This window comes from Anas acuta, chromosome 13 (genome assembly GCF_963932015.1).
Source record: "Anas acuta chromosome 13, bAnaAcu1.1, whole genome shotgun sequence".
NCBI classification, from domain to species: domain Eukaryota; kingdom Metazoa; phylum Chordata; class Aves; order Anseriformes; family Anatidae; genus Anas; species Anas acuta.
The window spans coordinates 6537956-6565773 of record NC_088991.1 but is presented as its reverse complement, the minus strand read 5'-3'; the positions used below and the strand labels follow the sequence as shown (position 1 = coordinate 6565773).

The window sequence follows — 27818 nt, the reverse complement described above, 5'->3', positions numbered from 1 at the left end:
ATGGGGGGACATGGGGAGGTCTCAGCCTGCATGGGGGAAACATGGGGGTCTCCCAGCCTGGATGGGGACACCCAAAGACCCCCCCCTGAGGTGTGCCCCGGGCGCTGCTCGGGGTCCTCCCGGCCGCCAGGGGGCGCCCCTCAGTGAGGCGGCCGCGCCCCCTCCCTCCCCCCCCCACATCCGCCCCCCGCCGCCTTCCCCGCCCCTTTCCCGCCCGAGCGCAGCCATGGTGAGTCCGCGGCCCCGCCGCTCCCCGCCGCCATCCGCCGCCATCCGCGGCCCGGGGCCGCCCCCGCCGCCACGGGAGACACCGGGAGGGAGGGCGGGAGCCTGGGGAACGCTCGGGAGGGGGAATGGCGGCGGCGGGAGGCGGGATGAGGCGGCCCCGGGGGTTGCGGGATGAGGAGGCCCCGAGCTGAGGCGGCCCCGGCGCGTCCCGCCCGCAGGCCCGAGGACCCAAGAAGCACCTGAAGCGTGTGGCGGCGCCCAAGCACTGGATGCTGGACAAGCTGACCGGCGTCTTCGTGAGTAATGGGACGGGGAGGGGGCGGGGGGGGATTTCCCTGTTCCTGGGAGGGAGGTGGGAGGAGAAGGGGGGCCTCAGGTTGGTCAGGATGGGAATTGAGGAGGTTTTTCTGCTCGGAAGGAGCATTCAGGTGTTGGGAGGGGTTCACAGGGAGGTGGGGGGGTCACCGTCCCCAGGGGTGTGTGAGGAGAGGGTGGGCGTGCTTGGGGACACGGCTCTGTGGTGATAGCGGTGGTTGGGCTGGGGGATTTTGGGGGGTTTTTACATCCCTGATGGGTTTGGGGTGGGTCTGTGGGGAGGGGAGCGCTCTATGAGGCTGGATGTGCCAGGAAAACCTCCTGCAGCTGCCCTAGGGTGTCGCTGTGAGAGTTATGGGGGTCCTGGGGCTCCCCCCTCCTGGGGCTCCCCTGCCCAAGGCTCCTCTCCTGCAGGCGCCCCGTCCGTCGACGGGCCCTCACAAGCTGCGGGAGTGCCTCCCGCTCATCATCTTCCTGAGGAACAGGCTGAAGTACGCCCTGACCGGGGATGAGGTGAAGAAGATTTGCATGCAGAGGTTCATCAAGATCGATGGCAAAGTTCGCACGGACATCACCTACCCTGCGGGCTTCATGGGTGAGCGGGGAGGGCTGGGGCAGGCGCCTTAGGTCGTGGTGGGGGGAATGTCCTGTGAGGCCAGCGGGATTTGGGGGCGCGGTGCTTTTTTGGTGACAGCAAGTGTCATTCAGCCATCTTCAGGTCTATTAAAAGGTGAGCTTTGTGCTGATTGTTGGATAAAGTAGCCACTAACAGCTGTTTTTCTCCTTCTCTCTCTGAAATCAGATGTCATCAGCATCGAGAAGACGGGCGAGCATTTCCGCTTGGTGTACGACACCAAGGGCCGGTTTGCCGTTCACCGCATCACAGCTGAAGAGGCCAAGGTGAGGGGCTAAAGCTTGGCGCCCGTGCGGGCCCAGCCGGGTGCTCCTGGGGGCACTGCTTCCTCCCTGGCATCTCCTGAACAGGAGCTGGCGGCTCTGAGCGCCGAGTCCTTGCCACCCCTGAGAGGATCGGGGCCTTCTGGGTTGGGGCACGAAGCCTTTGAGGGGGGAAAAGCTGCTGGTGTGCCGCGAGGGCAGCTCCCAGACGGGTCTGCAGGTGCGTGCTCTGCTGCTTGCTGTGCTCGCTGTCAGCATGGGCGACGTTACCTTCACTGGGAGCTTCGCTTGTGGTGTAGGGGCAGAGCACAGGGGGCTCGGGGCTGCCTGGAGCTGAGGTTAAAGGAAGCCAGAAAGCTCTGGAGGAGGGATATGGGTCTGGGAGAAGGCAGCCTCAGCCTGTAGGGCAAAATGCTTGTGTGTAAGATTTTGTAGGGAAACGCAGGCAGCGTTTGTAGGGAGGCTGAAGGCTGGGGTGCCTCGTCTGAGCAGCGCTGGGTTTTGTTTGCAGTACAAGCTGTGCAAGGTGAGGAAGATCTTCGTGGGCACCAAAGGAATCCCTCACCTGGTGACCCACGATGCCCGCACCATCCGCTACCCGGACCCCCTCATCAAGGTGAACGACACGATCCAGATTGACCTGGAGACTGGCAAGATCACGGATTTCATCAAGTTTGACACAGGTGGGTCTCGAATTCCCTGCAAAAACACTGGGCTCTTGAAGAGCGAAGAGCACTGTGAAGGTTAAACACAACCGTCAGGGATCTTTGAGCTGGAGCAGATGCTCGAGGCTGGCTCTGTGTTGTGCGGGGAATATGTTGGGGAATATTTTGGGACCGCAGAGCTGTTGGGCTCCTCGAGCTGTGCCGGGATTCCTGTGGGATGTTGGCGGGGGATGTCGTGAGGTGCCTGGCAGCTCTGCGGGCTGCCCCGTGGGCTGTGCGGCTCTGTCCCTGCCCTCCTCCTCCCGGTAAAAGGGCTTCAGCTCAGCACCCGGCACGAGCTCTTGTCACAGCCACCTCCCCCCGCCCTAGGTAACCTGTGCATGGTGACTGGTGGTGCCAACTTGGGCCGTATCGGGGTGATCACCAACCGGGAGAGGCACCCCGGCTCGTTCGACGTGGTTCACGTGAAGGACGCCAACGGCAACAGCTTTGCCACCAGGCTCTCGAACATTTTTGTGATTGGCAAGGTAAGCGAGCATGGGCTGGAGGTGGGTGGGCCCTCTCCTGGTTTTGGGGGGCTGTGGGCTGAAGCCGGGAGTCGTGGGCACACGGAGCAAAGCTCCAGCTCTGCTCCCGTGGTTCTGACAGCGTCAGGCTGACCACTTTGGGATGGGAAAGCGCAAATAAACTCGGAAGGGGTGGGTGGGGATGTTTTCAGGAGGGAGCCCCCTGGGATGTGGAAGAAAGAGGCCTGACCGTACACCACGGCTTCCTTGGGGTCTCCTGCTGGGTGAAATCCATCCCAGCAGGGGCTGGCTCGTGCTGCGGTCTGTGCTTCTCGGTGTGACGTGACTTCTGCTTCGCTTCAGGGCAACAAGCCGTGGATCTCCCTGCCCCGTGGAAAGGGCATCCGGCTGACCATCGCCGAGGAGAGAGACAAGAGACTGGCGGCCAAGCAGAGCAGCGGGTAACCTGCTGCTTGGCCAGCTGCGGTCCTTCCAGGATGTCCAATTAAACGTTTAATTACCAAGCTGGCTGCTGCTGGTGTGGCCCCGACCATGGCTGGGGGACGAGAGCGTGCGCTCAGCCGGGATGGGGATGTCGTGAGGCTGGGCAGCGCTGGCTGCAGGAGTGTCCTCGTGGCTGCAGGGCCAGAGCACAGCGGTGTGGGGGGACCAGGACAGCCTCGAGCCCTTTCTGTTGCCTCTGGGCTCTTCCACCTTCCCCACACGCAGCCCCTCCAGGCTCAAAAGCTCCTGTTTTGGGCTTACAGTCCAGGGGCTGCCTGTTTATCGGCAGTAGCTGAGCTCCTGGGTTCTGCCAGCTCGCTTCCCCTCTCCTGGAGGACTTGATGAGCTGGGAGCTCCCCCTTTGAAGGCTTTTATCAGACAATCATTCCTCCTCGATTCCTCCAACTGATTGATTCAGCCCCAGTTCTCTCTGAACTGGTAGCAGGTGCCCTCCCGTGGCTCCTGCGCTTGTTTCTTCCCCTTTTTTCCCAGGTGCAGCCCTGAGGGAGTGGGAAAGAGTAGGTGAGGGTGAGAGGTTCCTGCCTGACACTCAAGTTCCCTCTACACACTGCCTCCACCCTTATGTCCCTGCATCCCTGTTGTGGGTTGGGGCAGTGGGAAAACACTCGATCCCAGGGGTGTTCAGTGCTGCGTGCTACAGAATTTGCAGTGGGGCTCTCCTTTTGGAGCTCTCTGTATTTTTGCATCACCTCACGGCCCTGCCCGTGTCCTTCTGTGCCTCCCACAGGGCTCTGCCCTGCCTCACCTGCCCTGTAGGGGGGTGGGTGCTCAGCATGGGGTGGACCCTGCTCTCCCTGCACCCCCCAACGCTGAGGGCACGAGAAATGGAGATGGAAAAAACCCCGAGTGGTGGTCCCGCAGCCCAGAGTGGTGAAGGTTTCTCTTAAACCCCCAACTCTTTCACCTCTGCCTGGTTGGCAGCAGGTTACACGTGGTTATTGGTGTAGCTCTGATTTCGTGAGAGGGGTTTAGCAGGGGGAAAATATGCCAGGAGAAAATGTGCCAGGAGAATCTGGTGTGCTGGGAGAAACTGGTGCACCGTTTGGGGGAATTGAGCTCTTGGGGGGCCACAATGCCTTAAGACATGGGAGCTCTTCACATGGGGAGCTTCAGCCTGCGCAGCAGGGCTGGAGGAGGAGACGTGGCTTCACTTACAGATGTTTAACAGCCTAAAGATGTTAAATAACGGTCTGTGAGACAGATCTCTAAGGCACACGACGTTATATCCAGCCTGGGCTGCTTTTACAGCCGCAGAGCTCCTGGGTGCCCCGAGCCTGCTGCACCCCACAGCCCCCGGCCTTGTGGTGCGAGCCGTGCCTGGTGTCCTGGTGCCCCGTGCCGAGCCCAGCCGCGTGTCGGGGCCTGAGTGACGGCGACAGGAGGCGGTGGCACCCGGTGCCGGTCCCGGTCCCAGCCCTGCCGCAGGCCGCGCTGCGCCCCAGGTCTGCCATGCTCGCCCTTCCCCTCCTCGTCCTCCTGGCCTCCGCCGGGACAGGCCCAGCGGCCGGCCTGGCTGTCATAGGCAAGTCCTGGGGCTGGGGGCGGTGGTGGAGGTGGTGGTGCTGGGTGGTGCAGGCTCCCCCCTCCAACAGGGAGCTTCTCCCGGCTGCTTTTCCCACCCCAAAGCCCCTGCTGTGTGCTCGCAGCCTCAGGAGCACCTCTCCAAATATTTTGGGGAGCAAATGGGTGGTTGGGAGGGGGCTGCCCTGGCTCCAATTGCGACTCCCTGGGGCTCCTTCGCTTCCAAGCCCCCCCCATAGAGCAGGGCCAGGAGCAGGCGGCTCTCGCAGCCGTACCCGCGCGTGGAAACTCCTCAGGCAGAAGCCGGCTGTGAAGCGAAGCAGCGCAGGCTTTCAGGGAGATGAAGGCAGCGCCTCCGCAGCCTCCTGCTTCTCCGTGGTGCTGCTTAAGGCCCCGCCGTGAGCCCCCCCAGAAATAATCCCGTCCCCAGCAGCGCCGCTTGCGCAGGAGCCGAGCCAGGGCGGCTCTCCCTGCCCAGCTGCCTGCTGGATGCCGGTGCGTCCCGCTAGCCCCGCGCCGCGTTCCTCCCTTGCAGCCCGCACGCTCTTCCCGTGCTACTCTGCCGACCTCAAGCCGGTGTCCGAGGTCCTGGTCTCGGCCAGGGGCTGCACTGTGCTCTTCAGCGTCGAGCCGAGGGCAGCCGGCACCACGGCGTCCTGGGAGTACGAGTCCGGCGCGCGCAAGGAGCTCATCGCCACGTTGGTTCCCAACAAGTCGGCCGAGATCTCCCGCGCCTACGTGGGCCACGCCAGGCTCAGCGAGATGGACTTCTCGCTGCAGCTGGTGCTGCGCTGGTGGAACGGGGGGTTCTACCGCTTCCGCTCCGAGTCGGAGGCCACGGGCTGGTTGGAGCTGCGCGTGGTCGGTGAGTGCCAAACCCTGCGCCGCAGCCGGGGAGCTGGAGCTGCTGCCCGGGTGCTGGCACCCTCGAGGCGGGGGTGTCAGTGCCGACGGGTGCTCCATCTGCGCAGAGCCGCTCTCCGAGCCAGAAATCCTGGGCAACTCCTTGGTGGAGGTGGGAGGCGACACCAAGCTGTACTGCAACGTGCTGGAGGGGCAGGTGGACGTGTACTGGTGGAAGAGGAACGGGGAGCTGCTGATGGAGAGCAACGGCCTCCAGTTCATCCACAACAACACGCTGGAGATCCACCGAGCCCTGATGAACGACACCGGCTACTACACGTGCATAGTCAGCAACGCGGTCAGCCACAACGAAACCTCCTTCCTGCTGCGCGTCCACAGTAAGTGGGGCTTCCTTCCCCGGGCACGGGAATGGAAAGCTGGGGAATGGCCCCAAAACGGTCACTCTGGCCCCATTCCCTGAGGTCTCATGGCTTCCCAGCACAGTCTGAGACAAGGAGTGGGAACAGCAGGGCTCCACTGAGGACTTGTGTCCTCATGTCCTTGTGCCAGACTGCCCGGTGGCAAGAGTTTTTTTTTTCTCTGTGGGGGCAAAATTCTGGGATTTGCTTGTTTTCCAGGCAACGACAAGGCGTTTTTACCCATCATCCTGGTGTTCGTTAGCATTGGCTTGCTGGCAGGTGAGTGCTGGGACCAGCTTCCCCTGGCATTTTGGGCTCTGCTGCACCACCGATGGGCTCCGTGTCAGGCACCGCGTGCTGCCTTGCCCCCCTGCCCCAGCCTCAGGAGCAGAGGTTGCTCTGAGCAGGATTCAGATCCTGCAGATCCTCTCGCTGTCCCTGCTTGGGTCAGTCCCACGGATGATTCTGGACCCCTCATATCCCTGCTGGGGTGGGAGCAGTTTTGCCCCCCAGTGCAGCCCGCTGGGGTTTTCTGCCTGCAGAAGGCAAGCGCGCGTCCTTGCCCCGTGGCCTTGCTTCTCTTCCTTGTTTGGAGCGCTTTTTCCAAGCTAATCCATCTCCAGGATGACAGCAGTTTGACTTTGCAGATTGCTGGCTACAAATTGGGAGGGGAAAAAAAAAAAAGAAAAAAAAGCAGGGATGCACCCAAGTTGGGGCCCAAGGAGAGAGTCTGGTGGCTTAAAATAGGAAGCTCTGTGCGGGTGGTGAAAAAGCCTCCAGGCGTGAGGCTCCTTGCCACGCGTTGAGCATCTTCATCCCTGGGGTGTTTAACAGAGGCAATGTTTGTCCGCAGGGATCTTCGTCTGGTGCAGGTTGAGGAGGAGCCAAGACGATAGCTCCAGGTAAGAAGCCTTCATCCCCGTGTGCTGTGCCCGGGTGTTGAGGGATGCTGGAGCTTTTCTGGGCTGGTCTGGAGTCATTCCCGGTGTCTCCTGCTGCAGAAGCAGCCCAAAAATCAGAGCAGAGCAGGGTCTCTCCCAGAGGAGGAACACTCAGCGTCCCCAAAGCACCTCTGCGGCTCAGACGCTGGCTGCCAGTAAAGTTTTCCAGATTGGTTCATCAATCTGGCAGCCTCTGGGGTGGAGCAGACGGGGATGGCGCGCAGACCTGAAACGTGCTCCGTAATGTTTACAGAGTTGTTGTCGTTTGTGTGTTTTAAATTCCCCAAAGTGCTCGAGAGGCTGGTGGGAAACGTGTGGTTTTGCAGCCTCCCCGAGGCTTGCTCGCTCTCGGGTGACTCGTGCAAGCAGCAGGGTGTTAACAGAAGGAGGGCAAGGACCGGGATACGGTGCCCCAAGGACGGGAAACCCCATCCCGAGTCAAAAATAACAGCTCTGAGCTGTCTGGCAGCCCCAGCTGGCTGAGCCCGTCCCCAGCAGCTTCGCAGGTTGGGCGGTTTGGGGGTCCTGTGCCCGCTCCTCTGTGCTGGTGGCTTGGGGACCTCTCCTGGCTGTGAGCTTCAAGGAGAGAGATGGGGGGCTTCAGGCTGTGCGTTCTTCACTCTTCTGTTCCTGCAGGTGTTTTTTTTTATCTTCTGTTTGTGATTTTCAGGTAGTTTCTGAAAATTCAGCACTGGAAAAGCCAGAGGTTTCATTGTCCTCAGCATTATCCCTATGGAGATACCTCTTGGGAGAGTGGAAGCTCATCCAGGAGCGGGTGAAATCATGCCCCACGGTGGGAGTGATTGCTATGCTTGCAAGCGTTCAGGGAAGCCAAATGTTACAGAAAAAAATATATTTTTGAACTGTTTTGAGTGTTGTCTATAAATCATTTGGGGAAAGGAGTTTTTCATGTCTCTTGCTACAAATAAAAGCGCACACGTTCTTCCTCTTACAGTGCCGTGGTCTCTGGCTATGGGAAATAAGCCCCGTGCAGTTCCCAAAACCCACAGCAGGGACGGGATGCGGGCAGGAGGGGGAGCCAGAGGATCAGGAGAGGAAGGGGGATGATGACAAAAATGTGTCTGGCTGGCCAGGGACTCACTGCGCTCAGAGCAAAGAATTTCTTCCTTGTACCTCATCTAACCCTAACCTCTTTTAGTCTGAAGCCATTCCCCCTGTGTCCTATCCAGCTAGAACGATCTTGGTTCCTTACCTGGTTTAGTTCTGCCGCCTCTGACTTTGCTTTTCCCACCGCTGGTGCCCTTGTTGGCCTGCAGAGCCCCCCCGGCCCCCCTGGAAGGGGACGCGTGCTGCCCCTGTCCTCTCTCGGACCACGTAACCTCACCGGGAGGGTGCTGCGGGCACCTCCGAGCACCACGGCTTGGTGCGTCCCAGGCGGGGGCTAAGCGAGCTCTGCAAGCAGAAAAGCTTTTCTGCTCTTCTCTCAAGTGCCACGAGGCTGAGCCCTTGTCAGCGCCTGGGTCCTGGCCCCACGAGCTCCTGCCCTGGCCTGGAGGAGGCATCTTGGCAAGCTGTGCTCCGGCCTGGCTGGGACAGGGGCTTTCCTTGCCCCGGGGATGTGCTTTCCCTTGGGACGGGATTTGTTGCAACCCAGGGCACTGCTCAGCTTTAGTTGGGTCTGTAAAGCAGCCTGCCCTGGCCCGCACCCCCTCGAGAAACCTGGTCCAGAGCTGGCCAAGGCAGGATCTGGCCCCAGAGCTGGGGCCCAGATAGCACTGAGCTATCCTGTGCTTGAGGAGACCCAGCGGGGACACCAGCAGAGGATCCAAATGGAATCCTTCTATTGCAGCGGCTCTAGCAAAGCAAAGAAAAAGGTGACCTAAGGTAGATTGTTTATTTATTTATTTATTTTATTTTCTTGTATGAACACATTTCTCATCTGATACCAGGGGGCACAGCAAAGGACCTTCAGCTGAACCCAAAAGTCTACAGCCCACAAAGGATGGAAACCACTGACAGCTGTGGTGTGACCACAAAGTCAGTTAAGAGCCTGTGCAAGGGAAATCAGCACAGACTCGATCACTGGTTCTTTTAAATATATATAAAAGATTAGGGTATATATATATATAAATATATAAATATAAATATAAAGATATATATTGCAGGAAGAACGGCCAAAAACATCACAGATGCTAGTATGGTCAGATCATGCTCCCCTCTATTACCCGAACAGCCTGATTCTTATAGCAAACTTAACAGGGGCAAATAGTGTCTCGCACATGATTATCGGTCAAAAAGCACTCAGACAAACAGCTGCAAGAAAACAACCCCTTTGTGATTAGCAGCCACGCAGATCTTGTTCTTGAAGCCAGCTGCTGGCAACAATATTTTTAATTCCTCAACTGGGCGCAATGGGAACACCGTCATGGGAACTCCTCGTAGTCGCCCTGGAAGCTTGGTTTGATCAGCTGAAACAAGTCATGGCCTCCTTGTTGTTTTTAAAAATCATTCAACATCTATCTAAATATATATATAGAAATATATATACAAATATATATATATGAAAATATATGTATATAAATATATAAAAAGAGAAAAGCAGAGCTTGCCAACCACAATAATGGTTTAATAAATAAAGAGCTTGACATCCACAGTAAGTGGGGCTTCCTTCCCCGGGCACGGGAATGGAAAGCTGGGGAATGGCCCCAAAACTGTCACTCTGGCCCCATTCCCTGAGGTCTCGTGGCTTCCCAGCACAGTCTGAGACGAGGAGTGGGAACAGCAGGGCTCCACTGAGGACTTGTGTCTCTGCACCAGCCTGCCCAGTGGCAGGAGTTTTTCTTTCCCTGGGCAAAATTCTGGGAATTTTGGGTTTTGTTTATTTTTTTCAGACAACGACAGGGCGTTTTTCATCCTCATCGTGGTATTCGTTAGCATCGGCTTGCTGGCAGGTGAGTGCTGGGACCAGCTTCGCAGTAGTGAAGCACCCAAAGTGGGGCCCAAGGAGTGAATATGGTGGCTGAAAATAGCAAGCTCCTTGCAGGCAGTGAAAATAGCCTCCAGGCTTGAGGCTTCTTGCCTGAGTGTTGCCACTCGTTGAGCATCTTCATCCCTGGGGTGTTTAACAGAGGTCATATTTGTCCACAGGGATCTTCAACTGGTGGAGGTTGAGGAACTCCCCGGATGATGACCTTACTTTTTGAAAATTTAGCACTGAAAAGCCAGAAGTTTCATTGTCCTCAGCATTAACCCTATGGAGATGCATCTTTGGATTGCAAGTGCATCCAGGAGAAGGTCAAATCACATCCTATGGTGGGAGTGATTGCTACGCCATCCTACACCATTTTCATGGTGAAAATCCTAGCAGAGTTCTCTGTAGGGGGAGTCAAAGCTGACGTGCAGAAGAACAAAATTTCAGTGAAGCTGTTTTCTTTAAAAAAAAATAAAAAATGTTGGACATAGTTTGGTGCTTGTTTGCGTTGCTGAATGGTTCTGGCTGTGTTTGTGCTTGTTGCATTGTGGCAGGATGAGCTGGAAGGTGCAGCTGGTCTCTGCATGGCACAAGTCCTGGAAACATCCAGTGTAAAATAGGTGGGCAGCAAAATGTCATCTCTCAACCACGTCACAAATGAAATATTAAAGGAAGTGAAGCAAACTGGATGTATTAGAGTAGTTTTCAGGCTAATTTTTAAGCTGTGTTAAAAGTTGTTCAGTTCTCAGGGGAGCCAAATGTTACAGAAAAAATATATTTTCAAACTGTTTTGAGTAAATCATTTGGGAAAAGTGCAGTTTTTCATGTCTCTTGCTACAAATAAAAGCGCACACGTTCTCCCTGTTATATTGCTGTTGTCTGTGGCTATGGGAAATAAGCCCTGTGCGGCACCCAAAACCCACAGCAGGGTAGGGATGTGCAGGCAGGAGGGGCAGCCAGAGCATCAGGTGGGGAATGGGGGATGATGATGACAAAAATGTCGTGTCTGTCTGGCTTTACCAGCAGCTGGGCTGGCCAGGGCCTCACCACACACAGATCAAAGAATTTCTTCCTTGTATCTCATCTAACCCTAACATCTTTTAGTTTAGGGGCATTCCCCCTTGTTCTGCAACTTATTTGGCTTCCTGCAGAGCTTCTGAGGATCAGCTGGTGTCCCGTCACAAGTGTTGTCTGCCAGGGGCCAGTACTGGGGCCTATCTTGTTTAATACCTTTATTGTTGACCTAGACGAGGGCATTGAGTGTACCCTCAGAAGGTTTGCAGATGGCACCAAGGTGGGAGGTAGTGTCCACCTGTCCGAGGGTAGGGTGGCCCTTCAGAGGGGTCGGGATAGGCTGGACTCCTGGGCTGAGGCAAATGGGAAGAAGTTCAACAAGGCCAAGTGCCGGGTCCTGCACTTTGGCCAAACCCCATTCAGAGCTACAGGCAGAGTGGCTAGAGGACTGTGAAGAGGGAAAGCACCTGGGGGTGTTGGTCGATGCTTCCCTGAACGTGAGCCAGCAGTGCGCCCAGGTGGCCAAGAAGGCCAACAGCATCCTGGCTTGTATCAGCAACAGTGCGGCCAGCAGGACCAGGGAGGTGATCGCCCCCTGTACTCTGCTCTGGCGAGGCTGCACCTTGAGTGCTGTGCTCAGCTTTGGGCCCCTCTCTACAAGAAGGACATTGAGGCCCCGGAGCGTGTCCAGAGATGGGCTACAAAGCTGGTGAAGGGCCTGGAGCACAAGTCCTGTGAGGAGCGGCTGAGGGAACTGGGGTGGTTTGGTCTGGGGAAGAGGTGGCTCAGAGGAGACCTCATTGCTCTCTACAACTGCCTGAAGGGAGGTTGTGATGAGGAGGGAGCTGGCCTCTTCTCTCAGATAACTAAGGATAGGACTTGAAGAAATGGCCAACAGTTGCTCCTGGGGAGATTTAGATATCAGGAAAAGCTTTTTCTCTCAAAGAGTGGTCACGCACTGGAATGGCCTGCCCAGGGAGGTGGTGGAATCAGCGTCCCTGGCAGTGTTCAACAAGTGCCTGAAGGAGGTGCTACGAGATAAGATTTAGTAACTTAGGTGGTAGTATTGGTGACAGCAGGACGGTTGGGCTAGATGACCTTGTAGGTCCTTTCCAACCTTGTGTTTCTATGACCATCTAATTCCAGCCCCTGCCATGGGCAGGGACCCCTCCCAGCAGCCCAGGCTGCCCCCAGCCCCATCCAGCCTGGCCTTGGACACTGCCAGGGGGCTCCCTGGGGCTCTCCCCCGCTTGTCATTGCCAGTGGGCATCTTCCTGCACGGAGAAAGAAAGAGAAGGACGAGTCTGAGCCACCGTGTGGGACTCTGTCACCTGGTCACCCACTGCCAGGTATCCAGAAAGCCATAACGGTCTTGGTTCCTTACCTGGTTTAGTTCTGCCACCTCTGACGGTGCTTTTCCCACCGCTGGTGTCCTTGTTGGCCTGCAGAGCCCCCCCGGCCCCCCTGGAAGGGGACACGTGCTGCCCCTGTCCTCTCTCGGACCACGTAACCTCACCGGGAGGGTGCTGCGGGCACCTCCGAGCACCACGGCTTGGTGCGTCCCAGGCGGGGGCTAAGCGAGCTCTGCAAGCAGAAAAGCTTTTCTGCTCTTCTCTCAAGTGCCACGAGGCTGAGCCCTTGTCAGCGCCTGGGTCCTGGCCCCACGAGCTCCTGCCCTGGCCTGGAGGAGGCATCTTGGCAAGCTGTGCTCCGGCCTGGCTGGGACAGGGGCTTTCCTTGCCCCGGGGATGCGCTTTCCCTTGGGACGGGATTTGTTGCAACCCAGGGCACTGCTCAGCTTTAGTTTGGTCTGTAAAGCAGCCTGCCCTGGCCCGCACCCCCTCGAGAAACCTGGTCCAGAGCTGGCCAAGGCAGGATCTGGCCCCAGAGCTGGGGCCCAGATAGCACTGAGCTATCCTGTGCTTGAGGAGACACAGCGGGGACACCAGCAGAGGATCCAAATGGAATCCTTCTATTGCAGCGGCTCTAGCAAAGCAAAGAAAAAGGTGACCTAAGGTAGATTGTTTATTTATTTATTTATTTTATTTTCTTGTATGAACACATTTCTCATCTGATACCAGGGGGCACAGCAAAGGACCTTCAGCTGAACCCAGAAGTCTACAGCCCACAAAGGATGGAAACCACTGACAGCTGTGGTGTGACCACAAGGTCAGTTAAGAGCCAGTGCAAGGGAAATCAGCACAGACTCGATCACTGGTTCTTTTAAATATATATAAAAGATTAGGGTATATATATAAATATGTAAATATAAATATAAAGATATATATTGCAGCAAGAACGGCCAAAAACATCACAGATGCTAGTATGGTCAGATCATGCTCCCCTCTATTACCCGAACAGCCTGATTCTTATAGCAAACTTAACAGGGGCAAATAGTGTCTCGCACATGATTATCGGTCAAAAAGCACTCAGACAAACAACTGCAAGAAAACAACCCCCTTGTGATTAGCAGCCACGCAGATCATGTTCTTGAAGCCAGCTGCTGGCAACAATTTTAATATTTTTAATTCCTCAGTCGGGCGGTATGGGAACACCGTCATGGGAACTCCTCGTAGTCGCCCTGGAAGCTTGGTTTGATCAGCTGAAACAAGTCATGGCCTCCTTGTTGTTTTTAAAAATCATTCAACATCTATCTAAATATATATATATAGATATATATAGAAATATATATATATGAAAAAATATATATATATAAATATATAAAAAGAGAAAAGGAGAGCTTACAAACCACAATAATGGTCAGTACCCAGGAAAGAGCACCTGCCAAAAGGTAGACCAATGTGGGATCTGTAATCACATATTGCCAGCCGTACCCTGGGGTGCACCAAGCACGGCATCGCTAGTCGGTCGAGGGAAGGAACTGTCCTGCCTGCCTGCCCTGCGCTGTGCGGCCTCACCTCCAGTGCTGTGAGCAGTTCTGGGCACCACAGCACAAGGACACGAAACTGTTGGAGGGTGTCCAGAGGAGGGCGATGAAGATGGTGAAGGGCCTAGAGGGGAAGACGGCTGAGGGCACTGGGCCTGGTCAGCCTGGAGAAGAGGAGGCTGAGGGGGGACCTCATCGCGGTCTGCAGCTTCCTCGTGAGGGGGTGGGAGGCAGGTGACCTGTTCTGTGTAAACACCAGTGATAAGACCCACGGGAACAGTGTTAAGCTGAGATAAGGGAGGTTTAGGCTGGACATCAGGGTGAGGTTCTTCACAGAGAGAGTGGTCGCACAGTAAGAATCACAGAATCATCTAGGTTGGAAGAGACCTCAAGATCATCGTGTCCAACCTCTGACCTAACACTAACCAGGCCTCCACTAAACCATATCACTAAGTTCAACATCTAAACGTCTTTTAAAGCCCTTCAGGGATGGTGACTCCACCACTTCCCTGGGCAGCCCATCCCAATGCCTCAAAACCCTCTCAGTAAAGAAGTTCTTCCTAACATCCAACCTCAAACTCCCCTGGTGCAACTTTAGCCCATTCCCCCTCATCCTGTCACCAGGCACGTGGGAGAACAGATCAACCCCCACCTTGCTACAGTCTCTTTCGGGGAAGTTTAGGCTGGCCATCAGAAGAGGTTCTTCACTGAGAGGGTGGTTCTGCACTGGAACAGGCTCCCCAGGGAAGCAGTCACTGCACCAAGCCTGTCTGAATTTAAGAAGAGATTGGACTTAGGCACATGGTCTAAACTTTTGGGTAGACCTGTGCGGTGCCAGGAGTTGGACTTGATGATCCTCATGGGTCCCTTCCAACTCGGGATATTCTATGGTTCTATGAGTCTATGCAGAAAATGTAGGTTTAATGAGCACTGTATACAAATAAATTGTGGGAAATGTAGGAAAAGTAGGTTTAGTTAGAAATGTGGATAAGACTCGTGAAAAATCAGGAAAGGAGTTCTGAGGACAAGAGAAATGTGGGGGATGCGAGTAACAACGGAGTGTGAGGCATACGGGAATAACAAGAGGAGGTGAGAGCAAGGACTGCCACGAGGCCCGGGAAAGAGAGCATCGCCGGGTTGCAATAGAGACTTGAGCACACGAAGAGTCCGTGCACTCGGTCACCACAAATAGCACCCAACGTGGGGCACAACAAGTGGGGCTGTAGCAACCCATTCCAGTGTTAATGCCCAACCCAACCGTAGCTGGAGGAAAAGGAAAGGCTCTCGAGCACCATCACTGATCTGGAGGACAGGAGATGAGCAGTCGGGAACTACGGGAAACTCCCTTACAAAAGAGCTGCAATCTAACCTAGATGTATTACAAAGAATCCTTAAGACTCAAAAACATCCAGTATCCACTTTGGCACTAGTTCAGTTTCTGGACTGGCCTAGGAGGAATGTACCAGCTTTTCCAATGACTGGTTCTTCTGATGTCACCCTCCAGATGGTGACAAATCCACCCGTGCTGTTCTGCAGGAAGGCAGATGGATGCTTCCCGGTGAGTATTAAATATTCATCGTACCATTACAAGTATCTGCAGCAACTGGAGAAGGAGACACCTGATGTGTGCTGGAAGTCACTGAGGTAGACGTGGTCTGTAAGCTGTGGGAGATCTCCTGGGGATCCGGCTGCTGCTGCCTCTCCCGATTTTTCTTGTAATCTGAAAACGAAGCAGAGGACATCAGCTCCTGGGTTTCCAACACCACCCTGAGCTTCATGGGGACATGTGAAAATGCGACTGCAGGGAAGAATGGGTTTTGGAGGCTTTCCCATGGCTAAACCCTTCCCTTTCCAAAACCAGATCTCTATTTTGGATGGAGAGCCAGAAGGCAGCACAGAGATGGACACCCACCTTGCCTGCAAGCTCCTGCACCTCTAACCTACGAGCCCTTGGTAGGTTACTGCAATATTTCTTGTGTTTCAGATTCCCAATTGTTCTGCACACCCTGGCAAAGCAGGGGTCCCCTTCCCACCCTCTCCTCAACACATCATGGAGCCCGTGAGCCACACCATGGGCTCACTACTGCTCAGGTCAGTGGTCAGCTGGGCACCAGCCCACGTCTCCTGGGTCAGGAGGAGAGCAGAATAGCATCCTCCATGTTCGGGAGGAGAAACTTGCTTTTCACAAACACCTCCTTGAGCATCCCTGGGTGAAGCAGAAGCACTTTGCCTCTTCTCTCAAGACCTGCTGCCAGGGGGTTGGAGCTGAGAGCAGGGTCTCAGTGATGGAGCAGGTACTTGGTGTGGCTGGAAGGAAACCTCTGGGCTACTTACACCACAGGAAGAGGAACAGCAGTGTGGAGAGGACTGCTACAGCAGGAATAACGAAGCCAATGGTCAGATTGACAGCCTCTGAGCAGCCCCGCTCTGCCAAGGAGACAGTGAGAACTTGTCAGTGGTTGCTCTCCTGCCCCCCTTGAACATCTAACAGAACATGAAGGTCATTCAGAGCATCCTGCTGCTTCACGCTCTGGAGCTCCAGAGGCAAACCGTGCCCTGCTGTGACCTCCCAGCTAAGCACAAGGCTTGCCATGACTGCATCAACTACAGCCTACAAAGCCTCCCAAGGACTTTCTCTTCCCTGGGTGAGGCCAGTCCCACCCCGAACACCCCACCTCTCCCCAGAAGGAAGGCGACCAAGGGCACACGCGGTGCCAACCCGGCCACCCATTACCGTGGAGCTGATGGAAGTTGTGGAGCAGGAGGCTGGTGAACAGCAGGTTGACTACCAGCGTCATGGCTGTAATGCACAGGATGACACGGTGCCCTGGGAGAGGGGAGAAGTTCTGGTGGATGGGAGAGAAATGGGAGAGGAGGGCAGGCCAGCACGGGGAGTTTGTTCCCAGGCTCTCAAAGGCCTTTTGCACCGGAGGTTTAGGCCACCGACAGCAACTCACAGCCTTTGGACCCGAAGTGTGTGAGCACTGCTGGTCTGCACGGCGACATCACCACCGCCGTCAGTGCCATGGCCACGATCCCAGCTGAGAGGAAAAGCCCGAGCAGGATGAAGGCAGCAGAATGACCTGTGGGGAGCAGAATTAAACAAGGAGGTGAGATGGGAAAGCTTCTCCTGGCCGAGGCAGATGAAACAGAGCAGGGAACCCTGACATTGATTCTCCAAACCCAACAGCACTGCATCAGACAAGGATGCTGCTGGAGAGACCTGGAGGTCTTTGGTGTGGTCAAAGAGAAGACACGGGAGAAATGAAGAACAACTCAGTTTAAATGAATCCTACCGTCTTCCTGCATCCAGATGACAGAGGCAGCCAACAGGAGGAGAGAAGAGGTGCACAGCAGCCCCAGGATGGACATCATTAACCATTCCCATGCTTCCTTTCCTGGGAAAAAGGCAAATACATTTGAGTTAGGGCTCGGAACCTCACCAAGGGATCCAGGGTGCAGCCTGGGAAGGGAAGGTGAACACCAAGCACACGTTTCCCTTGTAAAGAATCAAATTCCTGAGATTTGGAAACCTCAAAGACAAACGCTGGTGGACTTCAAAGGCTTTTGGTAGGCTTCCAAAGGACTTTGTTTGACTTGAGGAGGAACCATGAGATGCGAGCCAGATGGGAGGACTTGCTCTGAGCTGAACAAGACATTCATTTCATCTAGTTTGACACCTTGATACAATTCTGCCCACCCAACAAGCACTGGATTTCTTCTGGAGACTACATTTTGTGGGGAACAGCACAGATGGCACAAGCTCTTGCCACAAGCATCAGGCATGTAGAGCTCCTCAGGGGAGATTACCCCAAAGGCAAGACCCAGTGTTGCATGTTTCCAGTGCTATTAGTGGGACAAATCCATGCGAGAGAACCTTCCTACCTGCTATCGGGTTTCACCCCTGTTCTCCACATGGTTTCTGTTGCTCTGGGGATTGTTCTTGGTGGGTAGAAGAGCATGTGAGAAGGCTACCGAGATTGTGTGGGAGGACTTGCTGTTGGCTAGGTCTTATGGTCTCTTTTCTGCTAACCATCATGTTGCTACAGAAGCACCCACATCAACCCATAATCTTGGGTATGGGTGCACAGCCGTTTGCACCATCCTGACCCAAACACCAGTGTGCTTGGTCGCCAAACCCAATGCCACGTGGCCCTTGGTCAGCTCTCAGCACCTCCACGCAGGAAGCTCTTTGTGTCCTGCCCTTTCTATTTCTCCCCAGGGACTCCTGAGGACAGAGAGGAACAACTCCTATGCCTCATACCGTGATACCTGCGGGTGGCCCAATTTCTCCCAAAGCCATTTGGGATTACTGCTGCTAGGAAATTTTGTTTTCTGTTCAAGCCGCAGAAGCATAAGAAGAAGTGCATGAACTCCACGACCATCGAGCAAGCTTCCTCCAACTACCGCGGTGAGTTAGGAGAGAAGGGGCTTGCCTCGCCCCCTGCCCTGTCCACGGCATGGAGAGAGGAGCTCAGGCGTGGGCACTCACCGAGTCTGAGCTTCCCAGGCTGAGTGAGCCAGATAACGAAGAGGACGGCAGAGATGGCAGTGAGCACCAGCGCAGCAGTGGTCATCATCTGTGCAGCACAGGCAGGAGGTGTAAGACCTGCATGGAGGACAACCCCACAACATGGAGCAGCTATCCCAGGAGTCTGCAACAAGCTCAAAACCCTAAAGGATTACTGGGTTTCCTTGCGTGGCAGATCCCACGAGAGGCAGCTGAAACCTGCGAGGGTCTCAGAGACAAAGTGCTGGTGCCCAGACCTGCTAGAGATGAGAAGACAGAGCGGGCTTGAGCTGGCACCTAAATGCACAAAGGCTGCAGGTCCAAGTGAGACAACAGCCAACGAACAATCCATCTGCCAGCCCCAGGACCACAGCAGAGCTGCTGGGGGTCTCGTCCAGGTACCTGTGGGCTCAGGGCTGCTGTGACAAGGTGGCAAACCACCGGACCCACCCCGGCAGGGCAATGCTAACCTGTCACGGTCAGGTTGAGGGCTGCCTCCCTCCAGCTTATGGAGTTGCTGATTATGCAGGAGTAGGAGCCACAATCCGACTTCTCTGCCTTCCTGATCTGCAGCACAGCGGTCTTCCCAGTGAGCTGGAAGCACTTTTCGGGAGGAAGGGGATGTCCATCCTTCTTCCAGAAGACATCAGCCACCGTTCCTTCTGGCAGCACGCAGGTCAGGTTGATGAGTGAACCGTCCAGGTTTGAGCTGCTCAGGAGCTTGGGCTGGGGCAAGGGCTCTGGAAAGCAGAGAGCGACATGGCAGCACTGCCTGGGATTGCCTCTCCTCCCACCTTAAACCCGCCCCGCATGAGATGCAAGAACAGCAAGCCCCATGCAGGGTGAGCAGCACCTCCCCTTCTCATTCGCACCTCAGCTCAGTGCCTCGGTTGAGTCTGGCAGGGGAGAAGACAGTGCAGGAGCAGGGCAACATCCACCAAGCTCAGAGCTGATGTCCCAGCCACACTGCCTTTAGTGCTGCTGAGCTCTAGGAAAGGAGAATACAAACCAGGGTGAGCTCCTGTTTCTGTTTGTCCTCAGGGGAAGTGCAGAGGCAGGGGAAGGCAGTGCTGGTGTGAAGGGAAAGGCTGCAAAGCTTGGTGAGAAATCCTGTCTCTGGAGGGCATTTTATGACGTTCACCTCCTGCAAGCAGCTGCTCATGCTGAAGCAAGCAGGTACACGTTAGGGCAGAAGGTGCCCAACATCTCCATCTCTCTGGGTTGGAGGCTCTGAGCAGCCTGGATTTCCAGACCCAGATCTCAACCCACAGCCAGATTCAGTCTCAGAATACATTACAACATTTCCCAGCAATTCTTCTGGGGTCTCCAGTCCATGTCGTTCAAGGCAGTAATGAAACCAGAAAGTCCTCCTCTAGTCCACTTAGGGGGAGGCATACCTGTGCACCCTACTGATGGCAAATCCTACTGATGGTCAGAGAAAAACATCCTTTCAACCAATTTTTGACTTACTGATCACTCTAAGAGTGGTTGTTGTTGCTTTGTCCTGCATCGAGTTAACTGTTGCTTTATAGATGCCACTGTCCGTCTCTCGCAGCTTCTGCAGGACAAGGGAGCCGTTGTTTTGGTAGAAATCCACTCTGCCTTTGTAAGCTGGGTAAATGGTTACTGACTGCGACTCTGCGTAGTACTCCAGGATTAATTTGGGGATGTTGTCTCTTATGTATTCCCACTTGGCCAAGTCGATGTTCCTGATAGCCGGTGCGTGCATCATGACAGAGGATCCTTCCTCTGCCCAGAGCTCTGTCATTTCTGCTGCAAGACAGGACACCTGCAAAAGCAGCAGCAGGTCTGGAAACAGGAGAGAAGCCAGAGCAGGGTGGGTTACTTCTAAGCAAAAGCCAAAGGACAAATTAAGCTGCTCTTATGCTCTTCTTGGAAAGGCCCCAACTGACTTCTTGAAACCCATTGTGCACGTCTGATTTCCGTCCTCCCTTTTTTCTTTTTAAGAAAAAAATCATAACATTATGGGCACGTTATAAAAATGGTTCGTAACTGGTTCAACTATTTCCTTGCTTTTTGAAATGAAAACAACAGGAATCAGGCTCCTTCGGGGCTTCTGCATGTCAGGAGCTGCTCAGTGGGACCACGTTCAGCGTGGCTTCACCCCTGGACCTCACCCAGTTCCCTCAGCACCCGAACCTGGTGGGACCCAGGCACGGTGAGGCTGCAGCACTGGGAGGCACCTGCCAGGATGCTCACGCCTCGACCAGCCCTTCTGCAGCACAGAGGTGGAAATGCTGCAGGTGCCCGCTCTCCACCTCTCCCAGGTCTGCTGCAGCAGGAGGGCTGCGCGGTGGTACCCAGCCCAAGGACAAGTCCCCTCTCACACTCACAGCCTGCGAAGGACATGGCAAAGAGCCACAGGTGCTTTCAAACCGCCACGAGGGTTGAGCTCCTTCTGCAGCAACGCTCTCAGCAGGGTCACTAGCAGCGATGGACCAGCCTGGGAACGACACCGTGAAAAGCACCCTCAGCACCATCAGCACTTCCCACGCGCTGCCAGCCCATGGCAACACAGGCAGCAGTGCTGGTGCTTTCTGCAGCCCTCCCTTCACTGCAGCTTGGCAGTGCTACAGCTCTGCCTCGTCCCTTCAACACCCATTTGTAGAGCCGCTGCCCGTGACGGCCATGCCCCTGCCTGTACAGAAACACCTCTCTGGTTGAGCTCCCTCCCTCACTTCACAGAATAACAGAATTTCTAGGTTGGAAGAGACCTCAAGATCATCGAGTCCAACCTCTGACCTAACGCTAACAGTCCCCACTAAACCATATCCCTAAGCTCTACATCTAAACGTCTTTTAAAGACCTCCAGGGATGGTGACTCCACCACTTCCCTGGGCAGCCTGTTCCAGTGTCTAACAACCCTTAAAGAAAGTTCTTCCTAACATCTAAAGAAGTTCTTCCTAACATCCAACCTAAAACTCCCCTGGCACAACTTAAGCCCATTCCCCCTCGTCCTGTCACCAGGCACGTGGGAGAACAGGCCAACCCCCACCTCACTACAGCCTCCTTTGAGGTATCTGTAGAGAGCAATAAGGTCGCCCCTGAGCCTCCTCTTCTCCAGGCTGAACAAGCCCAGCTCCTTCAGCCGCTCCTCGTAGGACTCCAGGCCCCTCACCAGCTTCGTCACCCTTCTCTGGACCCGCTCAAGCACCTCCATGTCCTTCTTGTAGCGAGGGGCCCAAAACTGAACACAGTACTCGAGGTGCGGCCTCACCAGAGCCGAGTACAGGGGGACGATCACCTCCCTAGCCCTGCTGGTCACACTGTTAAACTTACTTCATCTGCAAACTTACTGAGGGTGCACTCAGTGCCCTCGTCCAGATCATTGATGAAGATATTAAAGAGGACCGGCCCCAGCACCGAGCCCTGGGGGACGCCACTAGTGACTGGCCTCCAACTGGACTTGACTCCATTTACCACGACTCTTTGGGCCTGGCTATCCAGCCAGTTTCTAACCCAACAAAGCGTGCGCCAGTCCAATTCAAGAGCAGCCAGTTTCTTGGGGAGAATGCTGTGGGAGATGGTGTCAAAAGCCTTGCTGAAGTCAAGGTTGAATCCTTTTCAACCATGGAGCTGCTTCTGGATCACTCCAAGCAGGTGCCCAGCCCAGCATCCTCACCCCAAGAGCAGCCAAAACCCAAGGCAAGAGGAAACAGGCCAGGCACATTGTGTTCACCCCTGTGATGGAGCTGATGGCCTGGCTTCTGCCCTGCTAAAAGGATTTTGAGAAAGAGGTTTCAGAGGTGCAGGACTTGCCCTCATATTTCATTGAATTTCTCCCTGCCAGGTCTATCTGGATGGCAGCATGGCCTTCCGGCCTGTCAGCCACTCCTCCCAGTTTTATGTCTCTGCCTTCTCTTTTTCGTCTCCTGTCACCAGGGCACCCACCTCATTCAGCAGTGGGCCTAAATTGCCTCTAGTGTTAGTTTTATCCACAATGAATTTGAAGAAGCCCTTTCTGTTGTCCTTGATCCCTCTCGCGAGGTGTAATTCTAGGGAGGCCGGAGCTTTCCTGGTTGCCTCCCTACGTCCTCTGACAACAGCTTATGTTCCTCCCAAGTGGCCAGCCCCTCCTTCCATGATCTCTCCTCTTCCACCGGAGTTTGCCCAGCACTTCCCTGTTTAGCCATGCAGGTCTCCTGGCTCTCTTTCCTGACTTCCCACCTGTTGGGATGCTCTGATCTTGAGCTCGGAACAAGCACTCCCTGAATGCTAACCAACTCTCTTGGGCTCCTTTTCCTTCAAATACCCTGTCCCATGGGACTTCCCCTAGCAATTGCTTGAAAAGGCCAAAGTTGGCCCTACTGAAGGCCAGGGACGTGATTCTGCTCGATATTCTCTTCGTGCCACATGAGATCCCGAACTCCACCATCTCAGGGTCGCTGCAGCCAAGGCTGCCCCCAGCCTTCACCACTTCAACCAGCCCCTCCTTGCCGGTGAGGACAAGACCCAGCAGTGCTCCTCTCCTAGTTGGCACGTCCACCATTTGCATCTGGAAGTTATCATCAGTGCACTGGAGTGTGATATATGGAGTGATAATTCGTGTCAAGAAAATGGTTGATATTAATAAAGAAGGGGGAGATGTGGGAGCATGGCCATGGGGGTGGGCTGTTGAGGGATTTTTGAAACAGCAAAGATCCCATGGCTTGGTGCAGCTGAGCAAACCAAGCGACCAGGACGACTGTGAGAAGTTCCCACATTGCCCAATTGAGGAATTTAGAAAAATATTGTTGCCAGCAGCTGGCTTCAAGGATGGGATGTACATGACTGCTAATTCTATGAGGGTTGTTTTCTTGCAGGTGGGGTTGTTTTCTTGCAGTTGTTTGTCTGAATGCTTTTGACCGATAATCTTGTGTAAGGCACTATCTGCCCCTGTTAAGTTTACTACAAAAGTCAGGCTATTCTGATAATATAGGGCAGCATGATCTGACCATACTAGCGTCTGTCATGTTTTTGGCCATTCTTCCTGCAAGAGTCGGCAAACCTCATGGTTAATGATAATATCAGACTCTTAACGATGAAGCCATCAGGAATGTAAAAGAGTTTAGAGGGATCAAAGAAGGGTGACTCAGGAGACACCATGCAGTCTCGGGTTGCTTGTTCTCCAGCCATTAAGGCATGGAAGTTGCTGGGTGTTTGCTGTTGCTGTTCTATGACCAGTGAAAAGTTGTTTTGAAAAGAAACAACTGGGGCAAAGGGTATAAGAGGGGAGCCTGCCTTCAGGATAAAAAGGCAACACGATGTGATGAAGTTATGTCATCAATAAAGAAGTAGAAAGAAGGAATGAATAGGGACAGGCTAGCAGAACAGAGACCAGGCACATTGATTGCCTCATGAAGAGAGGTTCGGCCAAACCACTCAGAGAAGCTCGTACAGAAAGTCGCTGGAAATAGGTGTATTGGAGCTGGGAAGAAGCTCAAGCTGAGAGAAGCGGACCCGTGCACACAGCTGCCCCTCGCTGGTAAGAGTTGCTCATTATGGGGAATCATACGTCCTTAGGAACAAAGACTGTCCTGGTAACCTTACAGCTTATTCTCCTTATTAACAATCAGACAGGTTATGAGCCTGAAACATGGGACCAAACTGAGGTCAAGGTGTGGGACTCTGCTACTAAAAACTACAAGGTTGCAGTGGGATTGCTCGGCACCTGGTGAGCAGTCTCTGAGGCCTTAAAGAGCCGTGTGGGACCACAGTCAGAAACGTGGGGTTTGCCAGAGAGTGAGGGAGCTGCGGGCTCATCCACCGATCCTTCTGCTACACCATCACCCCCCCACCGCTCCTGCCATCACAGGCCTTTGCTGGTACGTCCCCTGGTGACCTGGACGTGCCTTTTGACCCAGGCCCTATTGGCCTTGAAAAGGAGACGGAAATGTTTCCCTTCAATCCAGGAGGAACAAGATACATAAGGCCCAAAGGCCGAGTTGCTTAACAACTTAAAGCGAGATGTGTTGTTCCCATGACTAGCCCTGGAATTCCCTGGTGTTTGTAATCAAGAAAAGGAATGGAAAATGGAGAGTGTTACATGATCTGAGAAAAAATAATGAAGCGATGGAACATATGGGAGCACTCCAACCAGGATTAGCAACTACAAATCTGCTCCCCCAGTCATGGACATTAATAGTGATTGCCTTCATGAATTGTTTGTGAAACACTTGCTTTTTTAAAACTTTGCCATGTGTATGATTCATATCTATGAATATCTATGAGGCATACTCGGGGTTAATATGTAAAAGCAGTGTTCTGTATCTTTAGAAAGTTCAATGTTAGTGTGTACGTGCTGGTAGAGCATAGACTGCCCGCGCACTCAGCACAGTTTACTTGCCTTTTATAACTATTACTAAATTCAGATCGGGTTGAAACTTCATTTGTAACAGGAGGAACCTCCGGGACTGTGGGTGTCTGGCTGAGGCCTTCCAGTAAATGTCAGGGTAGCTGAATTCCCCCACTATAAGCGGGGCCTGTGATCGTGAGGCTGCTGTCAGTAGCAGGCCTCGTCAGCTGCCTTATCCTGGTCTGGTGACCTGTAACAGACACCCACAACACAATTCCCCACACCAGCCTGCCTCTTAATTCCCTCCCACAGACTCTCAGCTCTCTCCTCATCCTCCCCTGGGCAGAACTCAATACAACGTAGTGGCTCTCTCACATAAAGAGCAACTCCTCCACCTCGCCTTGCTGGCCTGCCTTTCCTCAGCAGGACACACCAGTCCTCGGCCACAGCCCAGCCCTGTGAGCTGTCCCACCGTGTCTGTGGAATGGCCACCAGGTCATAATCTCCTGACAAAACACGGATTCCTAACTCCTCCTGATTCTTCCCCATGCTGCTGCCACAATCAGCCACTTTTTGGCTGTTTTTCTCTGGTAGCCTCCAAAGTTTGGGCAATAAAGTTGTGGGGTTTTTTTTGACAGGAAAATGGGAAAGATATTTTGTTTTATGGCGTATGCAACTATTTTAAGGATGTAAGAACAGCAGCTGTGCAGAAAGCTGGCACCGTTTATAGATGACTAATTTCCTTTTTCCAGGCACATCCCAACCAGCACAGAAATGCCCCATTTTCCTGCTGGGGGCTGGAGTCCCTCCCAGCTCTCCCTGTGCTCATGGAGACGCACTGAGGATCCCCAGGTGATGGAGAGTAAGGAAAATTTGGAAGAAGGGCATGCAATGCAGCTCTCGTGTGCTTTGCTGCTGCTTTTTAAAAAAAATGAATCCATCCTCCAGCAGATAAGATCTCATTCCTCAGAAACCTGGGGGAAACAGAGAAGAGCCCTTGGCAGGGAATGACTGCATAAGGCAGGCAGGTGGTTTTGTGTAACAGTGATCACACAGGCCATTGCATCTCAGTGAGACAAGCACCTCCCACAGTTACTTGTGGCATGAGAGGCAGTTGCAAACACAGAGACTTTTGATGAGGGCAGGTGTTTCAAGGAGTTTAGCTATAACACAGACAAGGGAGGACAGGCTTATGAAGACAGACAGACTCAAGACTATGATTTTCATCTCTTCTGTGCCTTGTCTTTCATATCTTCAAAACAGTCATGAGGAAAAAATGAAGCAGAAGCACACTAGCCTGCTGGTGTTTCAGAAAGAGTATTTTGTAAGGCGTGTGCTTCCAGCCCATCAGCCCCGGGAGATGCAGCAGCAGCGCCTATCAAGCCTCTTGCAGGGATGGGCTGCATGTCAGCTGTTGAAAAGAGCTCCTTACAGGGGCCAGGGCTACACTACCAGCAGCCACCCCAACAAATAGGAACACTATTTGTGCCAGAGGAGCAACAGCAGCCCAGGGTCTTTCTTTGCAGGCTGGGGAGCCAGCACAGCCTTTAGAAAAAGGAATTGCTTTCCCCCAGCTGCAGCGGCTTGCATACAGCTTCAAAATAATAAAAAAAATTGTGTGTGGGCTGACAGAAGCAGGATTGTCTGCAGCCAGCTTTGCCCAGCATTGCTCGTGGGCCCCTCACTGCTGTGTGCCCTTCTGTTATTGCTTTGCAGCAGCTGTGCAGGGCAAGCACAGAGGATGGGCGAGGAGCAGATGTGGTCGGTCATTATCAGCCCTCACCAAGGGCTCAGATAGGGAGGAAAAGGCCTCATGATGGAAAGAAATAGCAGGAATGTGCAAATTCAGCTCTCACACTCAGGACCACAGTTATTTTCCCATAGCACATGGTACAAGCTGGTGCTTTCAGGTGTGCTTATCAGGAGGGGGCAGATATATACAGGCAAATATTTCTTCTTGTTGACAGCTCAAATATAAAAACCTCACTGCAAGATGAATTATCTGGAATGATCTATTGGACTCTCCTGATATGAAAAAAGATGCAAATCATCCCACAGCTTCCGATCAAATACCCAGTTAGCAAATACAAATCCCTGTTGTGAGAGAGGTGTAGCTCAGCTATCCCTGTCTCACAGAGCAAAAAGGACTACCAAAACTGGTGAAAAGCAGAAAAAAAAAAAATGCTACTCACCGGTAATTAAACAGAATGAAAAATCTTGCTTTGTCTTCTAAAAGTTGCAGCACAACTGTAGAGGAGCATGGCTCTTTGCAGCTAACACAAACTAGCAGTGAAATTCTTTTTCATCCTGCAGGTTGTGGTCAAAACAAAAGCGAGAATGAGCAAAAAGGAAAAATGTGTCGGGAACGTTTCTCCCTAACCCCAAATCCTTTTTGCATTCCTAACCCATATATGTGCCTCAGTCCCGTTGTTCTCCCAAAGGAGCTGCAGCAGCGGAGGGCTGTGCCTTCCTGCAGCCTTGCTCCACGCTCCCAGCAATTAGCCAATAGCGATTAACCCCTGCCCATCACACTGCTCTCTTCCTCCCCCTCCTCAGAAGTGCTGGGAGGGAAAATATAGTGAAAAAACGATTTCTCTGCGGACGAAGCCACTCCTCCTCCTGCTCCAACATGGAGTTCCTACCATAAAACGCCCAACCTGATCCCAGATGTGCTTTGCACAGGATGCAGCTCCCCAGGAGCTGCTCCACACACGGGTCCATAGCACAGGGTGCACCCATCAGAAGCAAACTGCTCCAACGTGGGTACCCCGTGGGCAGCAGCTCCCCAAATCCCCTGGTCCTGCGTGGGCTCCTCTCCACGGGCTGCAGCGTGGAGATCTGCTCCATGTGGGCCCCATGGGCTGCAGGGGGACAGCCTGCTCCACCAGGGGCCTCTCCACGGGCTGCAGGGGATCTGCTGCTGTGTGCCTGGAGCCCCTCCTGCCCTCCTGCTGCACTCACCTTGTGTCTGCAGGGCTGTTTCTGTCTGTGCTCCTCCTTCCTCTTCTCAGCTGCTGTTCACAGTAGGTTTTGTTGTTTGTTTTTTTTTTTTTCTTTCTATTCTGAAGTCTGTTCTCCCCGAGGCACAATCAGCATTGATACTGTATAAACTCACTTTAGGATAGAATAAATCTTGTAGTTGAAAATGTAATGAGAACAAAATATTCGACATCTCGTTATGTGTCGAACTTCAGTTATGCTGAAACTTGAGCTAACTTGAGCAACTCAATGTGCCCTTCCAAGGCACGTTGAGATCATCTGCACACGGGGAGCGAGCAGTGGAGTGTGGCCTCACACACCAGAAGGAAGGGGTGGGTAAC

The 27818-nt window shown here is 53.9% G+C and overlaps 3 protein-coding genes across 10 annotated transcripts in view; 2 read left to right on the top strand and 1 right to left on the bottom strand.

The window, feature by feature from the left end:
* The first annotated feature begins 160 nt into the window (after positions 1-160).
* Positions 161-3135, top strand: LOC137863697 (small ribosomal subunit protein eS4). The gene is made up of 7 exons (XM_068697066.1): positions 161-229; positions 447-524; positions 958-1138; positions 1346-1443; positions 1952-2123; positions 2475-2632; positions 2975-3135. Exons 1-7 carry the CDS (start codon positions 227-229, stop codon positions 3074-3076), a joined length of 792 nt encoding a protein of 263 aa, XP_068553167.1. The 5' UTR covers positions 161-226; the 3' UTR covers positions 3077-3135.
* Positions 3136-3287: 152 nt separating this feature from the next.
* LOC137863696 (uncharacterized) lies at positions 3288-10531 on the top strand. Of its 3 annotated transcripts, none has more exons than XM_068697065.1 (6): positions 3288-4658; positions 5193-5522; positions 5629-5898; positions 6139-6198; positions 6773-6821; positions 7531-8112. In XM_068697065.1, exons 1-6 carry the CDS (start codon positions 4586-4588, stop codon positions 7532-7534), a joined length of 786 nt encoding a protein of 261 aa, XP_068553166.1. In that variant the 5' UTR covers positions 3288-4585; the 3' UTR covers positions 7535-8112. The 3 variants fall into 3 exon arrangements, with proteins under 3 accessions (XP_068553166.1, XP_068553164.1, XP_068553165.1); XM_068697063.1 differs by lacking the exon at positions 7531-8112 and adding an exon at positions 6921-7130; XM_068697064.1 differs by lacking the exons at positions 6139-6198; positions 6773-6821; positions 7531-8112 and adding exons at positions 9713-9772; positions 9969-10531.
* A 2292-nt stretch (positions 10532-12823) lies between these two features.
* The window catches only part of LOC137863480 (CD48 antigen-like), a 38760-nt gene continuing 23765 nt past the window's right edge, over positions 12824-27818 (bottom strand). Inside the window, exons 1-13 of one of the 6 annotated variants that reach the window (XM_068696627.1) lie at positions 27460-27736; positions 26691-26805; positions 20558-20667; positions 19674-20012; positions 18674-18943; positions 18186-18302; positions 16990-17091; positions 16651-16776; positions 16428-16520; positions 16028-16120; positions 15276-15413; positions 14421-14463; positions 12824-14021 (exon numbers count right to left, since the gene is read on the bottom strand). In XM_068696627.1, the coding sequence (XP_068552728.1) occupies positions 14009-14021; positions 14421-14463; positions 15276-15413; positions 16028-16120; positions 16428-16520; positions 16651-16776; positions 16990-17091; positions 18186-18302; positions 18674-18943; positions 19674-20012; positions 20558-20573 (1350 nt within the window). In that variant the 5' untranslated portion in view covers positions 20574-20667; positions 26691-26805; positions 27460-27736 and the 3' untranslated portion in view covers positions 12824-14008. The other 5 variants (XM_068696628.1, XM_068696625.1, XM_068696629.1 and 2 more) reach the window with 5 other exon arrangements.

Coding starts and splice junctions, on each gene's coding strand:
- LOC137863696 (XM_068697063.1), top strand. CDS start 4,586: ATGCTCGCCCTTCCCCTCCTCGTCCTCCTGGCCTCCGCCGGGACAGGC. Junction 5,899..6,138: donor CTTCCTGCTGCGCGTCCACA/GTAAGTGGGGCT, acceptor CTTGTTTTCCAG/GCAACGACAAGGCGTTTTTA. Junction 6,822..6,920: donor AGCCAAGACGATAGCTCCAG/GTAAGAAGCCTT, acceptor CTCCTGCTGCAG/AAGCAGCCCAAAAATCAGAG.
- LOC137863697 (XM_068697066.1), top strand. Junction 525..957: donor ACAAGCTGACCGGCGTCTTC/GTGAGTAATGGG, acceptor CCTCTCCTGCAG/GCGCCCCGTCCGTCGACGGG. Junction 1,139..1,345: donor CTACCCTGCGGGCTTCATGG/GTGAGCGGGGAG, acceptor CTCTGAAATCAG/ATGTCATCAGCATCGAGAAG.